This window comes from Felis catus, chromosome D1 (assembly GCF_018350175.1).
Source record: "Felis catus isolate Fca126 chromosome D1, F.catus_Fca126_mat1.0, whole genome shotgun sequence".
NCBI classification, from domain to species: Eukaryota; Metazoa; Chordata; class Mammalia; order Carnivora; family Felidae; genus Felis; species Felis catus.
The window spans coordinates 66,116,204-66,136,773 of NC_058377.1; the positions used below are offsets into that span (position 1 = coordinate 66,116,204).

Consider the following 20,570-nt stretch of genomic DNA (forward strand, 5'->3'; position numbering starts at 1 on the left):
ATATAGGTTTTTGTATGTTTATTTTTGTTTTTTAAAGTTTTTATTTATTTTGAGAGAGCAAACAAGAGTGGGGGAAGGGCAGAGAGAGAGGTTGAGAGAGAGAATTCCTAGCAGGCTCTGCACTGTCAGCATAGAGCCTGATGTGGTGCTCAAACTCACATACCATGAGATCATGACCTGAGCTGAAATCAAGAGTCAGATGCTTGACTGACTGAGCCATCCAGGTGCCCCAAGTTTTTGGGGTTTTTTTTTGTTGTTGTTGTTGTTGTTGTTGTTGTTGTTGTTTTTTAAAGGCTCTGAGCTGTCAGCACAGAGCCAAATGTGGGGCCTGAACTCACGACCCATGAGATCATGACCTGAGCCCAAGTCAGATGCTTAACCGACTGAGCCACCGGGTGCCCCTTGTTGTTGTTTTTTTAAATCTGAGGTTTTACTTAGCTCTGAGTCTTTTTGCTCCTGGCTTGGTTTCAGGACATAATGATTTCTTAAAGACTTGGGTTGTGTTCTGTCCTTGCTCCTTCCTATGCTTAATTTGCATTTATTTTATTTTATTATTTTTAAAAATTTATTTACTTAGAGAGTGCAAGCAGGGTAGGGGCAGAGAGACAGTGAGAGAGAGAATCCCAAGCAGGCTCTGCACTGCAAGCACAGAGCCCAACACGGAATTGGATCTCAGAAATGTGAGATCATGACCTGAGCTGAAATCAAGAGTCAGACGCTGAACCGACTGAGCCACCCAGGTGCCCCTAGGATAGTGTTTTAAACTTTATTGTACTATCAAAATGATTTTGCTTTTAAGATGGATTTAGACTGAGAAAGCTCCCTCTCCCTCATAAAAAAAAAAAAAAAAACCCAGAAAACAATAATACACTTTTATCCACAGTTTTCCATAAATCTAATCCTAATTTAAAACTATGCTGCAGTGAGAACTCTGCAGCCTGTGGGAATAACTTGTCCATTAATGTGTAGGCACAGGCATTTAACTCCAAACTACTTTTGTGTGTGTGTGTACCTAAAATTCCACTTTACTTAGCACTTAATTTTGGCTAGGCACTGAGTTAAATGGTTTGTTGAGTGGCTTACAGATATACATAAAACTATTCATTATGAACCTAAGGCAAATACTAGAGTTCTCCCTGTTTTGCAGGTGAGTTAACTGAAGTTTGGAGTAACTTGTCCAATTATTACACAACAAAGCTAGGACTTGAATCAATGATTGGCTCAAGCCTAGTCTCTCAGCTGAGTTATTCAGTAACATACCAAGTACCTATCTCTTTAACTTCTTTAAATTTTAAAATATAAGATGTCTGGGGGAAAAAATAAGGTGTCTGTAGCTCTAGAATGATAAAATATTTTGAGTGCTGTACATAATCTGGCATAGCAGGGATATTATTGTGTTATTTATGCACATCTTTATTTTTTAAAAATTGTTTAATGTTTATTTTTAAGAGAGAGAGTATGAATGGGTGAGAGGTAGAGAGAGAGGGAGACACAGAATCCGAAGCAGACTCTAGGGTCTGAGCTGTCAGCACAGAGCCTGATGGAGGACTCAAACTCATGAACTGTGAGATCATGACCTGAGCCAAAGTCAGACACTCAACCGACTGAGCCACCCAGGTGTCCCGATATTTGCACAACTTTAACGATGGATGTTTTTGGCCATGTAATGAAAAATAGAGATCTTCTATATAGTGTGGATGTAATGGTCACAAGAAGTTGGAATTATTAAAATTAATTGCAGTTTACATATGCTATATACACACCCAATACAGTAGCATATGATAAAAAGTGTGGCACCATGAAAAGAGCATTGGAATAAAAGACAATGTAGTCTTTAGTCCTGTCTCAGTTAACTAGCCATGTCCTTATACAAATTGTATTCATTTGGTCAACAAATATTTAGTAAGTGTATACTATGTGCCAGGCATTCTTATAGGCACTGAGAGTTCAGAGGTGAACAACATAGATGGAGGCCCAGCCATAATGGAACTTAGAGTTCACTTAGAAATTCTGTTAAGTACTATTGAAGGAGCTAGAGTTCTGTGGTAAAGAATAAGGGGATGGTGGTAGAATGGATATTTTAGATAGGTGACATAGTATGTGCTAAAGCAGGAAGATCAGCATGGCTGGATGTATACAATGGAGGACATTTGTAAAGCACTGTGCAACATGAATTATGTTAAACTCATTAGATATTTATTGAATATATAACTTTTTTTTTAAGTAGGCTTCATGCTCAGCCCAGAACCCAGTGCGGATCCTGAACTCACCACCCTGAGATCAAGACCTGAGCTAAGATGAGTTCAATTCTTAACAGACTAAGCCACCCAGGTGCCCTGAACATATAATCTTAGGTGTCAAAATTTTAAAGACCCATAGGACACAGTACCCACCTTAGAAGACTTGTAGTCTAATTGGGCAGACTGGATGTGGAAATTAAAGTTTTGGACTTTAAAAACTTTAAAGTTTTTAAACTTTAAAGGAGGAGTGACTCTGCGGCTCAGTCGGTTTAAGCATCCAATTCTTGGTTTCGGCTCTGGTCATGATCTCAGGGTTTGTGAGTTTGAGCCCCTCTGAGCTGACAGTGTAGAGCCTGCTTCGGATTCTCTTTCTCACTCTCTTTCTGCCCCTCCCTTGCGCACTGTCTCTGTCTCTCTCAAAAAAAAAAAAAAAAAAAAAAAAAAAAAAGACTGTAAGAGGAGAGAGGAGTAGTAGATAAGGAAACAAGCCTTACAGTCACAAACGAGGTTCATAGACCTCACTTTCCTCACCTGTAGAAAGAAAACTGGCATGTTTTGGGGTGCCTGGGTGGCTCAGTTGGTTAAGCATCCAGCTTCAGCTCAGGTCATGACCTTGTGGCTTGTGAGTTGAAGTCCTGCATCAGGCTCTGTGTCGACAGTCAGAGCCTGGAGCCTGCTTTGGATTCTGTGTCTCCTCTGCCCCGCCCCTGCTTGTGCTGTCTCTCTCAAAAATAAAACTTTAAAAAAACAACAACAACAACACACAAAAACTGGCATATTTTGAGTACATCTGAAGTGCTAAGGGCTTTATATACATTGTTTCACTTTTTTTTTTTTTAACATTATTTTACTTCTGACAACAGTCCTATCAGACGAGTATTCTCCCATTTTTTCAAAAGAGAAAATGGGAATTCAGCAGCAGGTTAATTGCCTAGGAGCTGAGCAAGGAGTCAGATGCTAGAATACCAGCAAATTATTAAGCCATATTCAGTTGGAATCTATGATAATAAAAATGTGACTAGTATCCATAGTGACCTGGGCTCCAAGCCAAATAACAGCAAATACTATAGGATTCAAATGATGACTGAGATCTGGCTAGTTGGGGACAGAGGCACCATGGAAGAGCCGGTGACAATTAAATCTCTTCCCTGTGCCTAGACTGCTCTTTCTACTCTTCCTATTCCTAGGAAATGTTTACTTATCTTTTTATGCCCAAATTTCCATGTCATCATCTTTGCATCCTGAGGAAAAGTTAGGTGCTCCTTACTCTGTTAATGCCTCTGTTTATAATAACTTTTTTAAAAGTATTTTATTTTTTAAAGCCATGAGAGTCATACATGGTAAATATTTTTTTAACTTATAAAATGTGTACAGTACGGGGCGCCTGGGTGGCACAGTCGGTTAAGCGTCCGACTTCAGCCAGGTCACGATCTCGCGGTCAGTGAGTTCGAGCCCCGCGTCGGGCTCTGGGCTGATGGCTCGGAGCCTGGAGCCTGTTTCCAATTCTGTGTCTCCCTCTCTCTCTGCCCCTCCCCCATTCATGCTCTGTCTCTCTCTGTCCCAAAAATAAATAAACGTTGAAAAAAAAAATTTTTAATGTGTACAGTAAAAATTAAAAGTCCCTTACCCACTCCACCACATCTCCTAATCCCATTTCTGGGAGGTAACCACTTGAATTTTTAAATGTATATACAAGCATATGCAGATGTTTATATACATTAAAAAAAATTTTTTTTAACATTTATTCATTTTTGAGAGAGAGAGAGAGCATGAGCAGAGGAGGGGCAGAGAGAGAGGGAGACACAGAATCTGAAGCAGGCTCCAGGCTCCGAGCTGTCAGCACAGAGCCTGACACAGGGCTCGAACTCACAATCTGTGAGATCATGACCTGAGCTGAAGCCGGACGCTCAACTGACTGAGCCAGCCAGGCGCCCCTGTATACATTTTTAAAAACATGAACGCAGTCATACCATACATAAATACTTCTTCTGCAGTTTGCTTCCCCCCCGCCCCCACTTACAATATATTTTGGACATATTTCTTACCATTTCATATCCCATTCTTTGTCATGTCTGCATGTTTCATTTATGAATGTCCTATAGTTTATTTAATTTGTCCTTTAGGTGCACTTTTAGATTGTTGACTAATTTTTGCTATTATAAATAATACTACAATGAACTTTGCACACTTAAGAGAGTGTCTGTTTAATAAGTCCCAAGAAGAATTACTTTGTTGAAAATTGCATTTAAGGGGGCGCCTGGGTGGCGCAGTCGGTTAAGTGTCCGACTTCAGCCAGGTCACGATCTTGCTGTCCGTGAGTTCGAGCCCCGTGTCAGGCTCTGGGCTGATGGCTCAGAGCCTGGAGCCTGTTTCTGATTCTGTGTCTCCCTCTCTCTCTGCCCCTCCCCCGTTCATGCTCTGTCTCTCTCTGTCCCCAAAAAAATAAATAAACGTTGAAAATTGCATTTAAAATATAAGTAGGGATGCCTGGCTGGCTCAGTCAGGAGCTCGTGACTCTTGATCTCGAGGTCATGAGTTGAGCACCACATTGGGTATAGAGATTACTTAAATAAACTTAAAAAATAAAAAATAAAATATTGCTAAGTGGTACCAAGTTGTTCTAATTATTGTGGTCCCTCCCTTAACATTGTGTTTAATTACCTGTTTTCACTTGTCTTGCACCATGGAATGAGTTTCTTAAAGACAAGAACTTCTTTTTTACTTCTCTGTATCTCTAAAGGGTTGTATGCACACACACACACGTATACACATATACATGTGCATACACACACACACATGTACATGTATACATATACTACTCAAAATATCAGTCCTGGGTATTTATCCAACAAATGTATATATATTTTTAGTAGTTGATTATGGTAAAGGTAAAGACCTATAGGAGAATAATAGGAGATGAAATTTGAAAAATGGATAGAACCCAGACTGGAGAGTAGCCTGAATGTCAGACTAAGGAACAGGAGTTTAGTTCTATAAGTAGTACAACTATAAAAGATCATGGGGGAGGGGCGCCAGGGTGGCTCAGCCTCCAACTGGTGATTTCACAGTTCATGGGATGGAGCCCCACATCGGGCTCTGTGCTGACAGCATGGAGCCTGCTTGAGATTCTCTCTCTCCCTCTCTGCCCCTACTCCACTTGCACTTGCTCTTTCTCTCAAAATAAGAAATAAACATTAAAAAAAATTTATTTAATTAAAAAAATAAAGTAACCCAAATTGGAATTCATCATGCTAGTGATTTTTGTAAAAAAGTTGATGCTGAATAGAGAAATCCATACACGCAATTTTCAGAGAAAAAGGCCTTGCTTGGCCTTCTATCAAGACTTGGTGAATATATGTATGTTTATATATTTAAAAAGTATATATAAAGCCTTGGGCTTTTCTGAGAGTGTCAAATAATCCAGTAGCTCATGTAAGAGTTGCTGGGCCAAATGGTTAGAAGATTGACTTTGCTACTTATGTTGTGAAGTTAAGGATACTGTTTATTTTTATTTTTTTAAGTTTATTTATTTTTGAGAGAGAGTGAGCAGGGGAGGGGCAGAGAGAGCAGAGGGGAGAAGAGAGAATTGGAGCTAGATGCAGGGCTTGGATTCATGAACTATGAGATCATGACCTGAGCTTTGGCTCAGGGGTCAGATGCTTAACCAACTGAGCCACCCAGGCACCTCTAAGGATACCATTTAACTTTTCTTGAGTTTCATTTTCTTCATCTGCAAAACTGGGATAAAATGGTTCTTTATTCATAGGATTGCTAGAAGAATCGTTTAAAAAAATTTTTTTTAACGTTTATTTATTTTTGAGACAGAGAGAGAGCATGAACGGGGGAGGGTCAGAGAGAGGGAGACACAGAATCTGAAACAGGCTCCAGGCTCTGAGCTGTCAGCACAGAGCCCGACGCGGGGCTCGAACTCACGGACCGCGAGATCATGACCTGAGCCGAAGTCGGCCGCTTAACCGACTGAGCCACCCAGGCGCCCCAAGATTGCTAGAAGAATTAAATGAATTAGTAATGTCTGGCATATGGTAAGTTTTATGGAAGCGTTAGTTATTATCTTTATCATTTGATATTTAATATATTAGTATTATTAATATTCTTATTAATCTATTAAATAATATTAGTATCATTAAGTACTAGAATTTTTGTCAATATTGGTGGGACATAAGGGTGCCTGGATGCCTCAGTCTGGTTAAGTGGCCAACTTCGGCTCAGATAATGATCTCAAGGTTTGTGGGTTCGAGCCCTGCATTGGGCTCTGTGCTGAAAACTCAGAGCCTGGAGCCTGCTTTGGATTCTGTCTCTCTCTCGTGCTCTGTCTTTCAAAAATAAGTAAACATTAAAAAATTTTAAAAATATATTGGTGGGATGTAGAATGTGAGGAGGTTATGGCTAGAACAAGACCAGAGGATAGAATGACCAACTTGTCTTGATTTGCTCAAGACTATTCCAGTTTTAAAACCAAGTCCCCCACTTAAAGTGGAAAGTCCCATATTCGGGGAAACTCCTCAGTCTTGGGCCAATTGGAATGGCTGTCCAACCTGCTGGAGAAGTTACTAGAGTCTAGATTGTGATGTTTGCACTCTGGGGAAATGGGAGAGTACTAAAGGTTTTGAGACAGAGAACTGCTATGATTGGATTTAAAAGCACTTGGACTGCTATGGAGATTACACTGAAGGAAGGTAGGAGTGGACTTTAGGAGGCTGATGTAATAATCCAAGTGAGTAATGGTAGCCTCAATTAAGGCAGTCTAATAGAAGTGAATGAATTTGACAGGTATTTAGGAAATAGAGTGATAGTTCTTAGTGATTGGCTGGAGAATAAGGGAGATTTCAGCTACTGGGTTGGTGATTGCATTTGTTAGAGGTAGAAATGCAACAGGAAAATTTCATGGGAAAACCTGTTGGGATGGAGGTGACTATGGACCACAGAGGTCATTGAGGCCAGTAAGCAATGAGACATATATATAGATCAACAGCTCTTTAAGAGAAAGGACTAGATAGATTTTAGAGAGCTTGCAAGTTTCAGAGATCTTTGAAGCCATGCGAATGGATGCGATTGTTCAAGAGGAAAAGTGCATAAAATGAAAAAACAAACTAGGACAGAAACTTGAGGATCCTACATATTTAGGACCCCATAGGAGAATCTGGAAAGGGTTAGCTAGGAAGTTGGAGAAAACCAGAAGCATGTGGATGCCACAGAAGCCAAAGCAAGAGAATGTTCCAAGGAGATAAAGGTCAGTGGTATTGAATCAAGTATGATACAACTGAAAAATAGCCATTACATTTTTTAAATGTTTAACTGTTGTCATATTAGGTCCTTTTTTAAACTTCTTAAAAATCTGAGGTATAATCTTCAGTATGCATTTGATGAGTTTTAGCAGTTGTATTCGCCCAGATGGTCATCACTCAAAAGAAAATCCCCCAACCTTCCAACCACAGTTTGGTTTCTATCACTGTAGATTAATTTTGTCTGTTCTTGGATATTAATAGAATAATACAATATGTATTGTATCTGGCTTTTTCCCCTCAACACAATACTTTTAAGATTTATCACTGTTATTGTATGTATAGTAATTTGTTCCTCTTTATTGCTAAGTAATATTCCACTGTATAAATTTATCACAACTTCTTTATCCATTCTTTAGTTGATGGACACTTAGGTTCTTTTCAGTTTGGAACTGTTATGAATAAAACTGCCACGGACAATTCTTGTACAAGTTTTTCTGCAAGATACACATACATTTTCATTGGGTGAAAGCCTAGGAATGGCCAGTGAACTTTATGTTAAATTGGAGATTTGTGACAGCCAGGGCAATTTCCTTAGAGTTAGGGACAGAAACCAGATAGATGATAATGAGAAATCAGGAGGTATTCTTAGTAACAACTGTTAAGGAAATCTAGCTAAAGTAATCTAGTCTAGATAAAAAGAAAAGAGACTGGTAGCTAAGTCAGATGTGAGATTGTTTATTTGATTTTATTTTTGTGCTTTTTAAGTTCTTGATGGGAAGGAATTAGAAGATAGAGGGATTGTTTTCAGAAGAGGTCCCTGTGATCCCTAAGGAGGAAAGACAAATGAAATGTAGGTTGGAGGGATTAGTTTTACCTTGTAGGAAGGTAATCTGGCAGGAGAGAAGGAGGAGGCATGTGGAAATGCAGTCAAGTGATAGATTTGTTGGCAGAGAATTCCTCTATGATGATGTCTATATTTTCTGTGAAGTTGGGGACTGATTAATTTGTTGAAAATGTGGTGTCAGGGATAAGGAATGGGGGATAACAGGAAAGGGAGTGAGGATAGAGAGGTTTGAGGCAAATGGAAATTATTTTAGAGGGACCTGGTTGGCTCAGTCAGTAGAACATGTGACTCTTGATCTCAGGGTTGTGAGTTCGAGCCCCACGTTGAGTATAGAGATGACTTAAAAATAAAAAATCTTTGGGGCACATGGGTGGCCTAGTCTGCTAAGTATTCGACTTCAGCTCAGGTCATGATCTTGTGGTTTGTGAGTGTGAGCTCCATGTCGGGGCTGACAGCTCAGAGCCTGGAGCCTGCTTTGGATTCTGTGTCTCCCTCACTCTCTGCACCTCTGCCCTCCCTCCCTCTCTCTCTCAAAAATATATAAAAACTTAAAAAAAATTTTTAAACCTTAAAACGTATTTTAAATAGTTACCATGAAGAAACAAACAGTTTGCTGGACAACTTTGGAAGTTCAGAGGTTGGAAGAGCTCAAGAACTCTTATGGCGCTGAAGGCCTGTTTCATTTATTTTTATTTTTATTTTTTTTAAGATTTTATTAATCTCTACACCCAGTGTGGAGCTCAAACCTACAACCCTGAGATCAAGAGTCGTACGCTCCCCCGACTGAACCAGCCAGGCGCCCCAGGACTGTTCCATTTAACTATCAATAAGTTATTAGATCTGAAAAGTGCTTTGTAAATGTGATGCCTACAGAAATAGTTACTTCTAGTTATTTCTGTCTAGAGGTATATGTTTAAACTATCCACATTTAGTGTCCTATTCAATGCCTTTTTGGACAGAGGATCTATTTTGTTTAGGAGTTGTGTGTCAGGAATGCCCTCTGTAATTTTCATAATTGTCTAACAATTATGCTTTGCTTCCCTTACCCATGTAAAAATAGCAATTTGAATAATAAAACATTAACATATACAATGTTTATCTTAGAGAAGTAAAGTGCAATTTAGCATAGTAGTTTTCAAATGACTTTCTTATGCCTTTTTCTAATGGAGCAGTGCCAGAAGTGGCTTCTGAATATGCCAGAATCTTTCTCCTGCTGCTTCTATTCCTCAAACTCCCTAGTCTCAGTAAAAGCAAACCGGGGCATGCTTAGCAACCTGCTGCCTGCCGGTGTGCCCTTACCAACCCATGTTGTTGGTGCTAATCTATTGAGGTTTAAGAGAAATATTTTTTAAAGCTCTTTTTTATATCAGTGGTTCAGTTAAGATCAAACCATCACCAAAATTGGCATTCCTGATGATTAGACCTAGCTGTTCATTTCTAAATTCTTATCTCTGCTCTCACCTCTTTTTCTCATAAGTATTTTTAGCTTTAGGCCTGGTAGACCTTATCTCAGCTACCTGCCAGTCAGTATCAAATACTCAGTTTCTGAATGGTCCTGGACTTTGGCGAAGCCTTCAAGTTTCAGCATTTCACCCATCCACTAGAATATTCTTCCCAGTTAAAATTGGTAGTATATGGGGTGGGAGGGAGGGGAGGGTGGGTGATGGGTATTGAGGAGGGCACCTTTTGGGATGAGCACTGGGTGTTGTATGGAAACCAATTTGACAATAAACTTCATATATTGAAAAAAAATTAAAAAAAAATAAAATTGGTAGTATAAATTCTATCACTATATTTTACCCTCCTACGGAGCCTGTGAAAACTCCCACCTCATTTGCCAGCACATTCTAACTGCCCTGTATTTAACTGAATTACATTTCATCAGTGAAACATACTTAGTCCCTGTGTATATTTAAATAAAACTGAAGAGACTTGAAAGACAGTTTTCTACAAATGCTAACCAAAGCAGTATAACTAATTCTATAAACATTAAATGTACAGGATAGCCCACTATTTTCATGTTGCTGTATACTAAGGAACTTCCTCATTCCAGGTTAGGAGATGTCCTAAAATGTAGCACAAATGACCAGGGTTAAATGAAATAGCACTTCCTTTTTTTAAAGTTTATTTATTTTGAGAGAAAGAGAGACAGTGTGAGTAGAGGAGGGACAGAGAGAGAGAGAGAGAGAGAGAGAGAGAGAGGGAATCCCAAGCAGGCTCCTAGCTGTCAGCTCAGAGCCCCATGTGAGGCTCTGTCCCACGAACCATGAGATCACCATCTGAGGTGAAATCAAGAGTCAGATGTTTAACCAACTGGGCCACCCAAATGGCGCACGGAGCACTTTTTATAGTAGGAAATTTTGGAATTGAGAGCAGGTAATAGAAAGACCTAGCTTCTCTGTTATGGTTAGGTGAAATTGACCTGAAGTTAGGGCCTGAGTTTGACAATTTCTGAAGGCCTGGTTTGTGTGGCTCCATGCAAAGAAACATCTAAGATTTGTTAATCTAGATCTTTTTGTATCATTTTTTATTGTGATAAGATTACTTGCAGTTAGAGTTCTTGCTTTTATACCTGGACCATTAGATTTATGTCTTCATAATAATTTGTGGTAATAATGTTCTCTAACAAATTAAGCTAACCTTGAAATATATAAGGGCTTCACATTTTATTTTATTTTTTAAGATTTTATTTTATTTTAACTTTATTTTGAGAGAGAGCGAGCAGGGGAGGGGCAGAGAGAGAGAATCCCAAGCAGGTTCTGCAGTGTCAGCACAGAACCTGATGTGGGGCTCAAACCCATGAACCATGGGATCATGACCTGAGCTGAAGTCAGACCCTTAACTGCTTGGGCCACCCAGCTGCCCCTAAAATTTCTTTATATATTCTGTATATAACATTTGCTACATTTCTATAGTATGTTTGTTTTTCTTAGGCTGACATGCATCATCATCATCTTCCAGAAAGGCAGGAAGTTTATATATTACACACTGTCTTCATGGAGATTCCTGTAGTGCTTCAGGACAGCCTCCTCTGTGTCTGATTTTGGCCCATGATTCATGACTAAACCACATGAAATTGACTACCTTTCATAAGGTGGCCCTTTCTAAAGGTATCGTGTCTGTCTTACATGTTCATTTCCACACAACCTGAAAATGTCAATGACAGAAATGATCAAGACATGATGATGGATATGTGAGCAACTATGGGGTGTTTGATCTCTGGCTTGTTTACTTCTTTTCTTCACTATCGTTTTTTCCCCCATGTGATCTTTTTCTAACAAAGGGCTTTGTATCCCAGAGTCTTTCTGAGAACTTTAAAAATAAGAGGGACCTGCCATCATTTATTATCTCTGGTAATTGTAGTGCCATTTGAACTCCCCTGAATGTTTTTTCCCATCGCTACTTCATGTATTTGCCAGCAGTTCATGTCCAGGGAATAGTTGTCTATTCATCTTTCTATTAATGTAGTTTTTTGCTTTTTTTTCCACTGGGAATGAAACTGTAGGTGTTGAAATCTTCCTAAAGAAATTTAACAGTTGAGGCGCCTGGGTGGCTCAGTCGGTTAAGTGTCCGACTTCGGCTCGGGTCATGATCTCACTGTTTGTGAGTTCGAGCCCCGCATCGGGTTCTGTGCTGACAGCTCGGAGCCTGGAGCCTGCTTCACATTCTGTGTCTCCCTCTCTCTCTGCCCCTTCCCTGCTCATGCTCTGTCTCTCTCTGTCTCAAAAATAAATAAACATTAAAAAAAATAATAAAAGAAATTTAACAGTTGACCAGCTTTCAGACAAGAAATAACTTTTTTTTATTACAGATATTGTCAGTTACCTTTTGATGTTATATATGGTAGTTATTTGGAGATTATATATAATTGAGTGAAAATGACAACTTTAGACATTTCTTAACATCACGACCCAAAGTACCTTGTAATCTGCCTTTTAAAAATTTATTTCCTAGGTGAATACTATAAAAATCACAATGCTTACTACATCTTATAGGTGTTTTTCTTTCCATTTCCCTATCTAAATTTGTTTCTGTTATATAGTGACAGAACTTGTTTTGAAAATTAATCTGTCCCAGTCCTATTCTCATCAGGGGTCTTTTTTTTTTTTTTTTTTTAATATCTATTTATTTATTTTTGAGACAGAAAGCACGCACAAGCAGGGGAGGGGCAGAGAACAAGGGAGAGAAAGCATTCCAAGCAGGCTTCTCGCTGTCGGCACATAACCTGACATGGGGCTCAATCCCACGACCCTGGGATCGTGACCTGAGCCGAAATCAGGAGTTGGAGGCTTAACTGACTCATCGCCCAGGTGCCCCCTCATCAGGGGTCTTAACAGCTATACCAATGTATACTTTGAGGCTTCTCTGATAGTTCTTAGAGGTAGCAAGGAAGTGTTGAAGTTTCAGCCTGCTCTATGAACAGTTATAGATAGGAATCTTTCAGGACTCCCTAAAAAGTCAGCCTTTGATTGACTTTCACCATAGCTGTGATGCTTTTCTATGAGCCTAAACCACAGTTCCCGGCTCTAATTCAAAGAAGATACAGTTGGGGCATCTGGGTGGCTCAGTCAGTTTAGCGTCTGACTTTGGCTCAGGTCACAATCTCGTGGTTTGTGAGTTCGAGCTCCGTATCAGGCTGTGTGCTGACAACTCAGAGCCTGGAGCCTGCTTCAGATTCTGTGTCTCCCTCTCTCTCTATCCCTCCCCCACTCATGCTCTGTCTTTCTCTCAAAAATAAATAAACATTAAAAAAAAATTTATTTTAATAAAAGGATACAGTTTATAGGGTTTTTTTGTTTTGTTTTGTTTTGGTTTATTTTGAGAGAGATTTAGAGTGCAAGCTGGGGAAGGGCAGAGAGAGAAGGAGAGAGAATTTTAAGCAGGTTCTGCACTGTCAGCACAGAGCCAAATGCAGGGCTCAACCTCATGAACTGTGAGATCATGACCTGAGCCAAAAGAGTTGGACACTTAACTGACTGAGCCACCCAGGTGCCCCAGTTCATAGTGTTTCTAAAACAAAAATGCTTTAAGTAGTCATAAATATAATTGCAAATTATTACAGTCTGCACATTTTTCTTTTAAATATTGACACTGAAATCAAATCTTTAGACTTGGAAAGTCCTCGAGAGATCCTCTGGTCCAATTCCTTGGCTCAATGCAGCTAAGTTATCCCAGCTCCTATTTGAGACAACCCAAGGCACACAGAGATAATGGGACCACGAAGTGAGAGAAGGGAGGAAGAGGGTTGTGGTGGTAATTGGTAAAAGAGCTATCATTCATCCATTTATTCAGCACCAATTGTGTGTCTACTGTGTGTCAAGTACTTTTTAGACCTGTGAGTCAGCAGTGAGCAAGCAGATAAAAATCCTGGTGTATTGTAGGTGGGTGGGTGGGGTGGGGAGGATAGATAAGAAACAAAATAAGTAAATACATGTAATATGTTATAGTGCTATGCAGAAGTATGAAAGAGGGAAGAGGGTTAGGGTGTATCATGGTTTGGCGGTGGGAGGTGCAGTTTGAGATGAGGTGAACAAGGAAGCGCTCATTGGGGTGACATTAAGCAAAGACTTGAAGAAGATCAGGGAATACCAATGAAGATACAGAGAAGTATGTTTCAGGCAGAAGGACCATCAAATGTAAAGGCCCTGAGACAACAGAACACCCACTATGGGGAAAAGCAAGGACACCAATGTGGCTGAAATGCAATGAATGAGGTAGAGAGTAGTAGGAAATGAGGGACAAGATTATTGGCCTCATAGGGCAGCATAAGGACTTTTGGTTTTACTCTAAGTTATCAGAAGGTTTTGACCAGAAAAGAACACTCTGACTGTTGTGTTGAGAGGAGACTGGAGAGGTCACAATGGAGGCAGGAAGACCAGTTAGGATGCTGTTGCAGTAACGTGGGCAAGAGGTGGTAGTGGCTGGAATCAGGGAAGTAATGGCAAACTGAGAAGTGGCCAGATTCAGGATAGATTTCTGAAGACTGACTCAACAGGACTGTGGGAATAAGTGGGGATCTTCAACTATGTTAAACCCAAAGTACTCTGATTATGGAAAGTTTAGATATGTTACAAAACTGATAGGCAAGACTTGTCAGTGTGCTCAGTAGTTTACTGATGAATATGAAAGGCGTGCTCTGGACTTTGGGTTAATACTCTTAACCCTGCATATTAAGTGAAATTTCATTGTGTTCGTTTCGGCAGCACATATACTAAAATTAAGTGAAATTTCAGCCTATTTTGAATTCTGTTTACTTCTGTAGCAAATTTTTGTGGTTGATAAATATTCTTTGTAGCTTTTATTTCATATGCATTGTTCTTTGTTCTCAAGTGCCTGTATTTTTCTTCAAGGTAGAAAATGTTGTTAGCCCAAATAAATCGAGATTCTCAGGGAATGACAGAGTTTCCTGGAGGAGGAATGGAGGCTCAACATGTTACCCTGTGCTTGACAGAGGCAGTAACGGTGGCAGGTGAGCAGTTTTGTGTGCAGGGATCATGTGGGTTTGGAAATATCATTTATCTTAAGGGAGAATAAAAACTCACAACACTGTGTTTACTTCCCTCTTCCTTGTTTAGCACACGTGACCAAAACTAAGCCTTTCTTTTCTTGCTGTGGATACTGGGTGCAATAGGGCAGGGAAATCTTTTTTATAAATGCTAGAATAAATCCCATTTAAGTCTTAAGCAATCTGCCTTATGCCTAATTTTCATTAAAAATTTTTTAACTTAAACAGCACATACATGTGATAGTTATCTAAAGAAAATAACTATTTTTTTATAATAGATGGTGACAATTTAGAAAATATGGAAGGTGTAAGCTTGCAAGCAGTAACACTTGCAGATGGTTCTACCGCTTATATACAACACAATTCTAAAGGTATGTGCCTCATATACAGCTCATGGGTTAATACCAGCGATTCATAACCTCAGAGTTCGAACACCTGGCAGCTTACCCCCCTTCCCAGTCCATCCTAAAGATGCCTCGTTGCATATTACCATTGCATATGGTAATTTTTAAATAGTTTCAGGTTAACTTAAATTTGTTTTGATAATTTGGGGACTCCCTGTGAGATTTTTGGAATACACTCTGGGGTGTGAAAATTAGAGGGAAAGTGGGGGAGTGTCCCCAACCTATTTCTAGTAAGACCTTTCTTGCTTTTTTACTTGAGGTTATTATGTATTTAATGTTTTTACAAAACATGCATAGAAGTATAGACATTTGGTTTTGTTTATATAACATCAACTGTAAATCAGTGTCTCCTTCGCCCCAAGAAATAGCCCAATTCTCAAACTCCTTGTTTTATGGACACCTACTGAGCACATGCATACATAGTCAAGGGACTTACAGCACCCAGGAATGAGAATGACAACTGGCCTCACATACACTGACATATCTGCCAGTATTCCCAGGTCCAGCTTCTCTGTAGTCAGGGTCACTGTTCCTAAGTGGCTCCAAAAGGTAAATAGAGATTCAGCTCACGTAGCTTGCTGTGATGAGCCACTCTTCCTCTTGAACTTATTTAACTGAAAATTGGAGGGGAGGAAGAATGGCTGAGGGAGGATTTTCTGCTTTCTATAGGATCACTGGATGTGTTTTTGAATTGCTTCAGAACATTGAGGGAAGAATCAAGATGAACATGATCTTAAGTAGTGTATGTTTTTATAGTTGATACCATTTTGAAATTGTATAAAGTTTAAAGTTTTTGCTTGTGCTAATTTATTGGCTTAAATCTTTTGTTCCAGATGGAAAACTCATAGATGGCCAGGTCATTCAGTTGGAGGATGGTTCTGCTGCCTATGTTCAACATGTACCCATACCTAAAAGTAGTAAGTATTTGATACTTACTTACCGTCCTGATTCTCATGCTTCAGGATTTGTTACCTCCAGCTGCCTCTTACTGCCTAAACTTGGTTCAGGTCTCTAGTCTTCCTTTTGAAAGGGGAGATCTGTATGTGTGAAAGAGAGGATCTAAAGACCATTTTGACTTCATTGAGACATTCTCTCAAAAATGATACGAAAGACTGGGACGCCTGGGTGGCTCAGTCGGTTGAGTGGCCAGCTTCAGCTCAGGTCATGATCTCACAGCTTGTGGGTTCGAGCCCTGCGTCGGGCTCTGTGCTGACAGCTCAGAGCCTGGAGCCTGGTTTGGATTCTGTGTATCCTTCTCTGTCTGCCCCTAACCCACTCATATTCTGTCTCTGTCTCTCTCAAAATAAATAAACGTTAAAAAAAAATGATACGAAAGAAGTTACTGGACTACGCTCCAGAGATAAATGGACAACAGTCCTAAGTGAATCTTTCTGTCACTTGAACTAATTCCTACATGTCTCTCATTTTCTTCTTTTTTTCCCTTCTTTCAACTCTCCTAATTCTCTAGTATATTTTTCAAAACAAGTGTTCTAATATCTTTTTACTAAGCACTTACTTAGAGCAGCTTTACTGAAAATACTAAACGTTCAAGGACTCATAAAGCACGTATAGGTTTTTATAATGTGTTTAATGGTTTATTGACTCTTGCTGCTGAGTTATCAGAATGTACTTAGAAGACATGAGATCTAAATGTAAGCATTGTTCTTGAGCAGGGGACAGTTTGCGTTTAGAGGATGGTCAAGCAGTGCAGCTAGAAGATGGAACTACAGCATTTATTCACCACACCTCCAAAGGTAAAATAACTTTGGAAATAGGAAGAGAGAAATGGGAGTGTGGGAAAAATAAGACCTGCCTTTACATGCTGAAGTGCTTTCATGTAAAAGAAGATTTGTGTTTGTTCTCTGAAATATGGCAGATTTTGGCACAGTCCAAGGAAAAACTTTCTAGCAATTTGAACTGTCAAGTAACAGGTTGGAATAGAAAACTTTAAATAGAGGCTGCTTTTCAAATATGAAATTAAGCATTTGAAAGTTATTGATTTTTTCCTCTTAAAATTTTTTTTTTTTTTTAAAGCAAAGTCCTTTGCCTGTCGTGTTGGTCTTTAAAACTAAAGAGCACCATTTGTGTGCACCTGGGTGGCTCAGTCGGTTGAGCATTCCGACTCTTGATTTTGGTGCAGGTCATGATCCCAGCGTCATGGGATTGAGCCCTCGTTGGGCTCTGTGCTGAGCATGGAGCCTCCTTAAGTTTCTCTTTCTCCCTCTCTGCCCCTCTCCCATGCTTGCATGCTCTTTCTCTAAAAATAAATAAATAAATACATACATACATACATACATAAATGAATGAATAAATGAATAAATCTAAATAAAATCTTAAACTTTATTTGAAGCAAATAGGACAGAAGTGTTCATGCTTTATATTAATTTCGTGTAGGGAGGACCAGGGTTTTGAGGTGGAATGCATAGGAGTAATGAACACCGCTCTGCAACCAGACTATCCGGGTTCAAATCTGGGTCAGCCGTCTTTTAGCTATGTGACCTTGTTCAGATTATTTAACCTCCCTGTGCTTTAATTTCATCATCTGTAGAATGAGTATTATTATAAGTATCCACATCATAGGGTAGTTGTGAGGACAAAATGTGTGCAAGCATTTGTAAAGCACATAGAACAATATTTGTCACATAGTAAATGCTCAATAAATGTTAGCTATTATTACTTTATAAAATATTTTATAGAATGATATAACATGTTTTAGAAAGACTGGTTGTGAAACCAAAGGGAGGAATTTTTTAAATTTTAGGATCCTTAAACTTCTAAGTAAATTTGTTTAATTAAAGTTGAGAACAAGTAAACTCTGAATTTTTTTCTTTAGCAGTGGGACTTAATCACAGGTTCATTGTAATTGTCTAGATTCATTATTTCACAATGCTGTATATATCTTGGTGTGGCTATTTAGAAGGAAAAAAAAGCTCATGGATCTTGGGGTCATACTGACATGAGTTTAAATCCTGGTTCCTCTACATACTGATTTTGACTGTTAATTGTTAGTTTTTGAAATTTTCTGGTTCCTAAGAAAAGTGGCTTTACTTCCCCAAACCTCCAGTTTCCCTTTTATGGAATGAGAGTGGTGAATATACCCACCTCTCACAGAACTGTTGTGAGGATTAAACGAAGTCACACATGTTAGGCACGTGGACTGGTGCTCATAGAACTACTCAGTAAAAGTTCATTCCCTTCTTCCTTTAAACATATAACTCTGTCAGACTTCCTTTAATTTAATGCCATTCTCTTCCACTCCCCCAGATAGTTATGACCAGAGCGCATTACAGGCAGTTCAGCTGGAAGACGGCACCACAGCATACATCCACCACGCAGTGCAAGTCCCGCAGTCTGATACCATCTTGGCAATTCAGGCTGACGGCACAGTAGCAGGTCTGCACACCGGGGATGCCACGATTGACCCCGACACCATCAGTGCTTTGGAACAGTATGCAGCAAAGGTACAGCATTTTACAATGTCAAGAACATCCCAGATACGGCTTCTTTGTTTTTCATTAAAATAAAATTAAAAAGCATACTTTATCAAATAAGAAACTAGCAATTCAAAGTCAAAATCAGATAAGCCTCGAGGAGAAGATCAGCATTTATCTTAAAAGAAATGAAGTGTAGAAAGAACTATTTGAATAAAGATAAAAGGAATGAAATAAGAATTTCTAGAAAAGAAATGGTGAGAGATAACTCACAAAAAGATGTATATTCAAGGATGAGTGCCGCGAAAGAAAAAATAAGGTATAGATGGAACAGCTTATGAATTAAGAAACAGAAATTAGAGATTGGAAAACATGAAGGAAAGTCTCAATTACATTTTACATCAGAAGGGCTGGGTTTTTTTCCCTATATTGAACATATATCTTTCATATGACTAAAAGAGTTTCCCCCCCCCCACTTTTTATAGTAGAAAATTTCAAGCATACACAAAAATAAATGATAATGAATCCCTATGTACTTGTCACCCAACCTAAAGAAATACCAAAATGTAAAACTTTGTTAAGCTTTATTTTATTCCTACAGGTGTCCATTGATGGAAGTGAAAGTGTAGCAGGTACTGGAATAATTGGAGAGAATGAGCAAGAGAAGAAAATGCAGGTATGGAAAGCTACTTTTTTATATAAGAATCTCTTTCCCTTAGCATTTCCAGGTCCTTCTGTGGATGAAAGCAATAGCTAACTCATTGCCTCTCTAGGAAAATCTTTCCGGAGAAAGAGTGTATGTATTAGGCAGTAGCTTTCTTGAACTACCCCAGGTTTCAGGATTCATTATGTGTGGTTGCAGAGTGGCACTAAAGAAATAGAAATATCACAGAAATCCAAATGAAGTTTATGCTCTGGAATCCAAGGCAGTTTTGGAGACCAGATGGTCTTCTGACTGCCCCCACCCATGGTTGTTTGTGGATTCTTTTTCTAGGGCTCCACCTTTTTGGGGACTCACTCACCCTCACTACTTTCTTCTTTGTGTCTTTTTGTTTCTTCCACTCCCATCTGATTCCCTACATACCCTGTTTTTCAACTTCTGAAGAGAAGGTCCAGCCTAGCTAGTCATCATTGTTCCTACTGAGTAAAACTGTTTTTGCTTTTTGTACCAGACTGCTTCCTGGGCCACAGGTTGGCTGACTTTGCTTTAGATGCTCACCCTGGGTCCAGTCATTGGTCATCTCTTATCCAGACAACAGCCCAGAGCAGCAGTGCCTCTAAAAGTTTTGTGGAAAGGTTTTTGTAGGAAGTACAAAGTAGTCACAGATGCTTCCTAGGACATCTACAAGTCAAAAATCCAAAACTTAGATTAATTAAAGCTTCTGTTCTGAATTTTGTGTTTGTGGGGGACATGTTTGGGTGGGTGTGTTGGAGCTTGTATATAATTAGTGTAGCACATTCTTGCTTTAATGCTGCTCCTTGAGAAAATATCAGCAGTTATCTCTAATATTTTGCTGATTCCTCCCCCATGGTAGTTGTTTGCATTCTTTGAGAGTTTTATCATACTTAACTCCTATTCTAAAATTATTGCTTCAGGGCCACAATTTTAACTTGAGCATTAGCATCACACTTAATAACATGGAGTGATACTTTTAGGGGTTATCAAGAAGATTTTACATTTATAATAATAGTAAATGATAAAATAACTGAAATCACTGGTAGAAATTTCATGCTTCTAAACATTGCTGAATAGCCAGTATTTCTGTTTATTCTCTGAGATGGTATCATGAAGCGGCAGTAGTATAAATACAGTTTGCAATTCACCAAGCCCATCAGCTTTGCAACTGTGTGATTCTTGGCAAATTTTTCAAGTGTTTGAATTCATAAAATGAGAACTATT

At 39.1% G+C, this 20,570-nt stretch overlaps 1 protein-coding gene across 7 annotated transcripts in view; it reads left to right on the top strand.

Moving 5' to 3' along the window:
* The window catches only part of ZNF143 (zinc finger protein 143), a 56,007-nt gene that overhangs the window by 2,394 nt on the left and 33,043 nt on the right, over nt 1-20,570 (top strand). The window contains exons 1-8 of one of the 7 annotated variants that reach the window (XM_045038938.1): nt 6,237-6,283; nt 11,264-11,440; nt 14,685-14,799; nt 15,114-15,206; nt 16,073-16,156; nt 16,910-16,993; nt 18,504-18,700; nt 19,272-19,346. In XM_045038938.1, the coding sequence (XP_044894873.1) occupies nt 14,688-14,799; nt 15,114-15,206; nt 16,073-16,156; nt 16,910-16,993; nt 18,504-18,700; nt 19,272-19,346 (645 nt within the window). In that variant the 5' untranslated portion in view covers nt 6,237-6,283; nt 11,264-11,440; nt 14,685-14,687. Of the gene's footprint in view, nt 1-6,175; nt 6,284-11,263; nt 11,441-14,680; nt 14,800-15,113; nt 15,207-16,072; nt 16,157-16,909; nt 16,994-18,503; nt 18,701-19,271; nt 19,347-20,570 lie in introns of those variants that run through there. The other 6 variants (XM_006937088.4, XM_006937087.3, XM_045038937.1 and 3 more) reach the window with 6 other exon arrangements.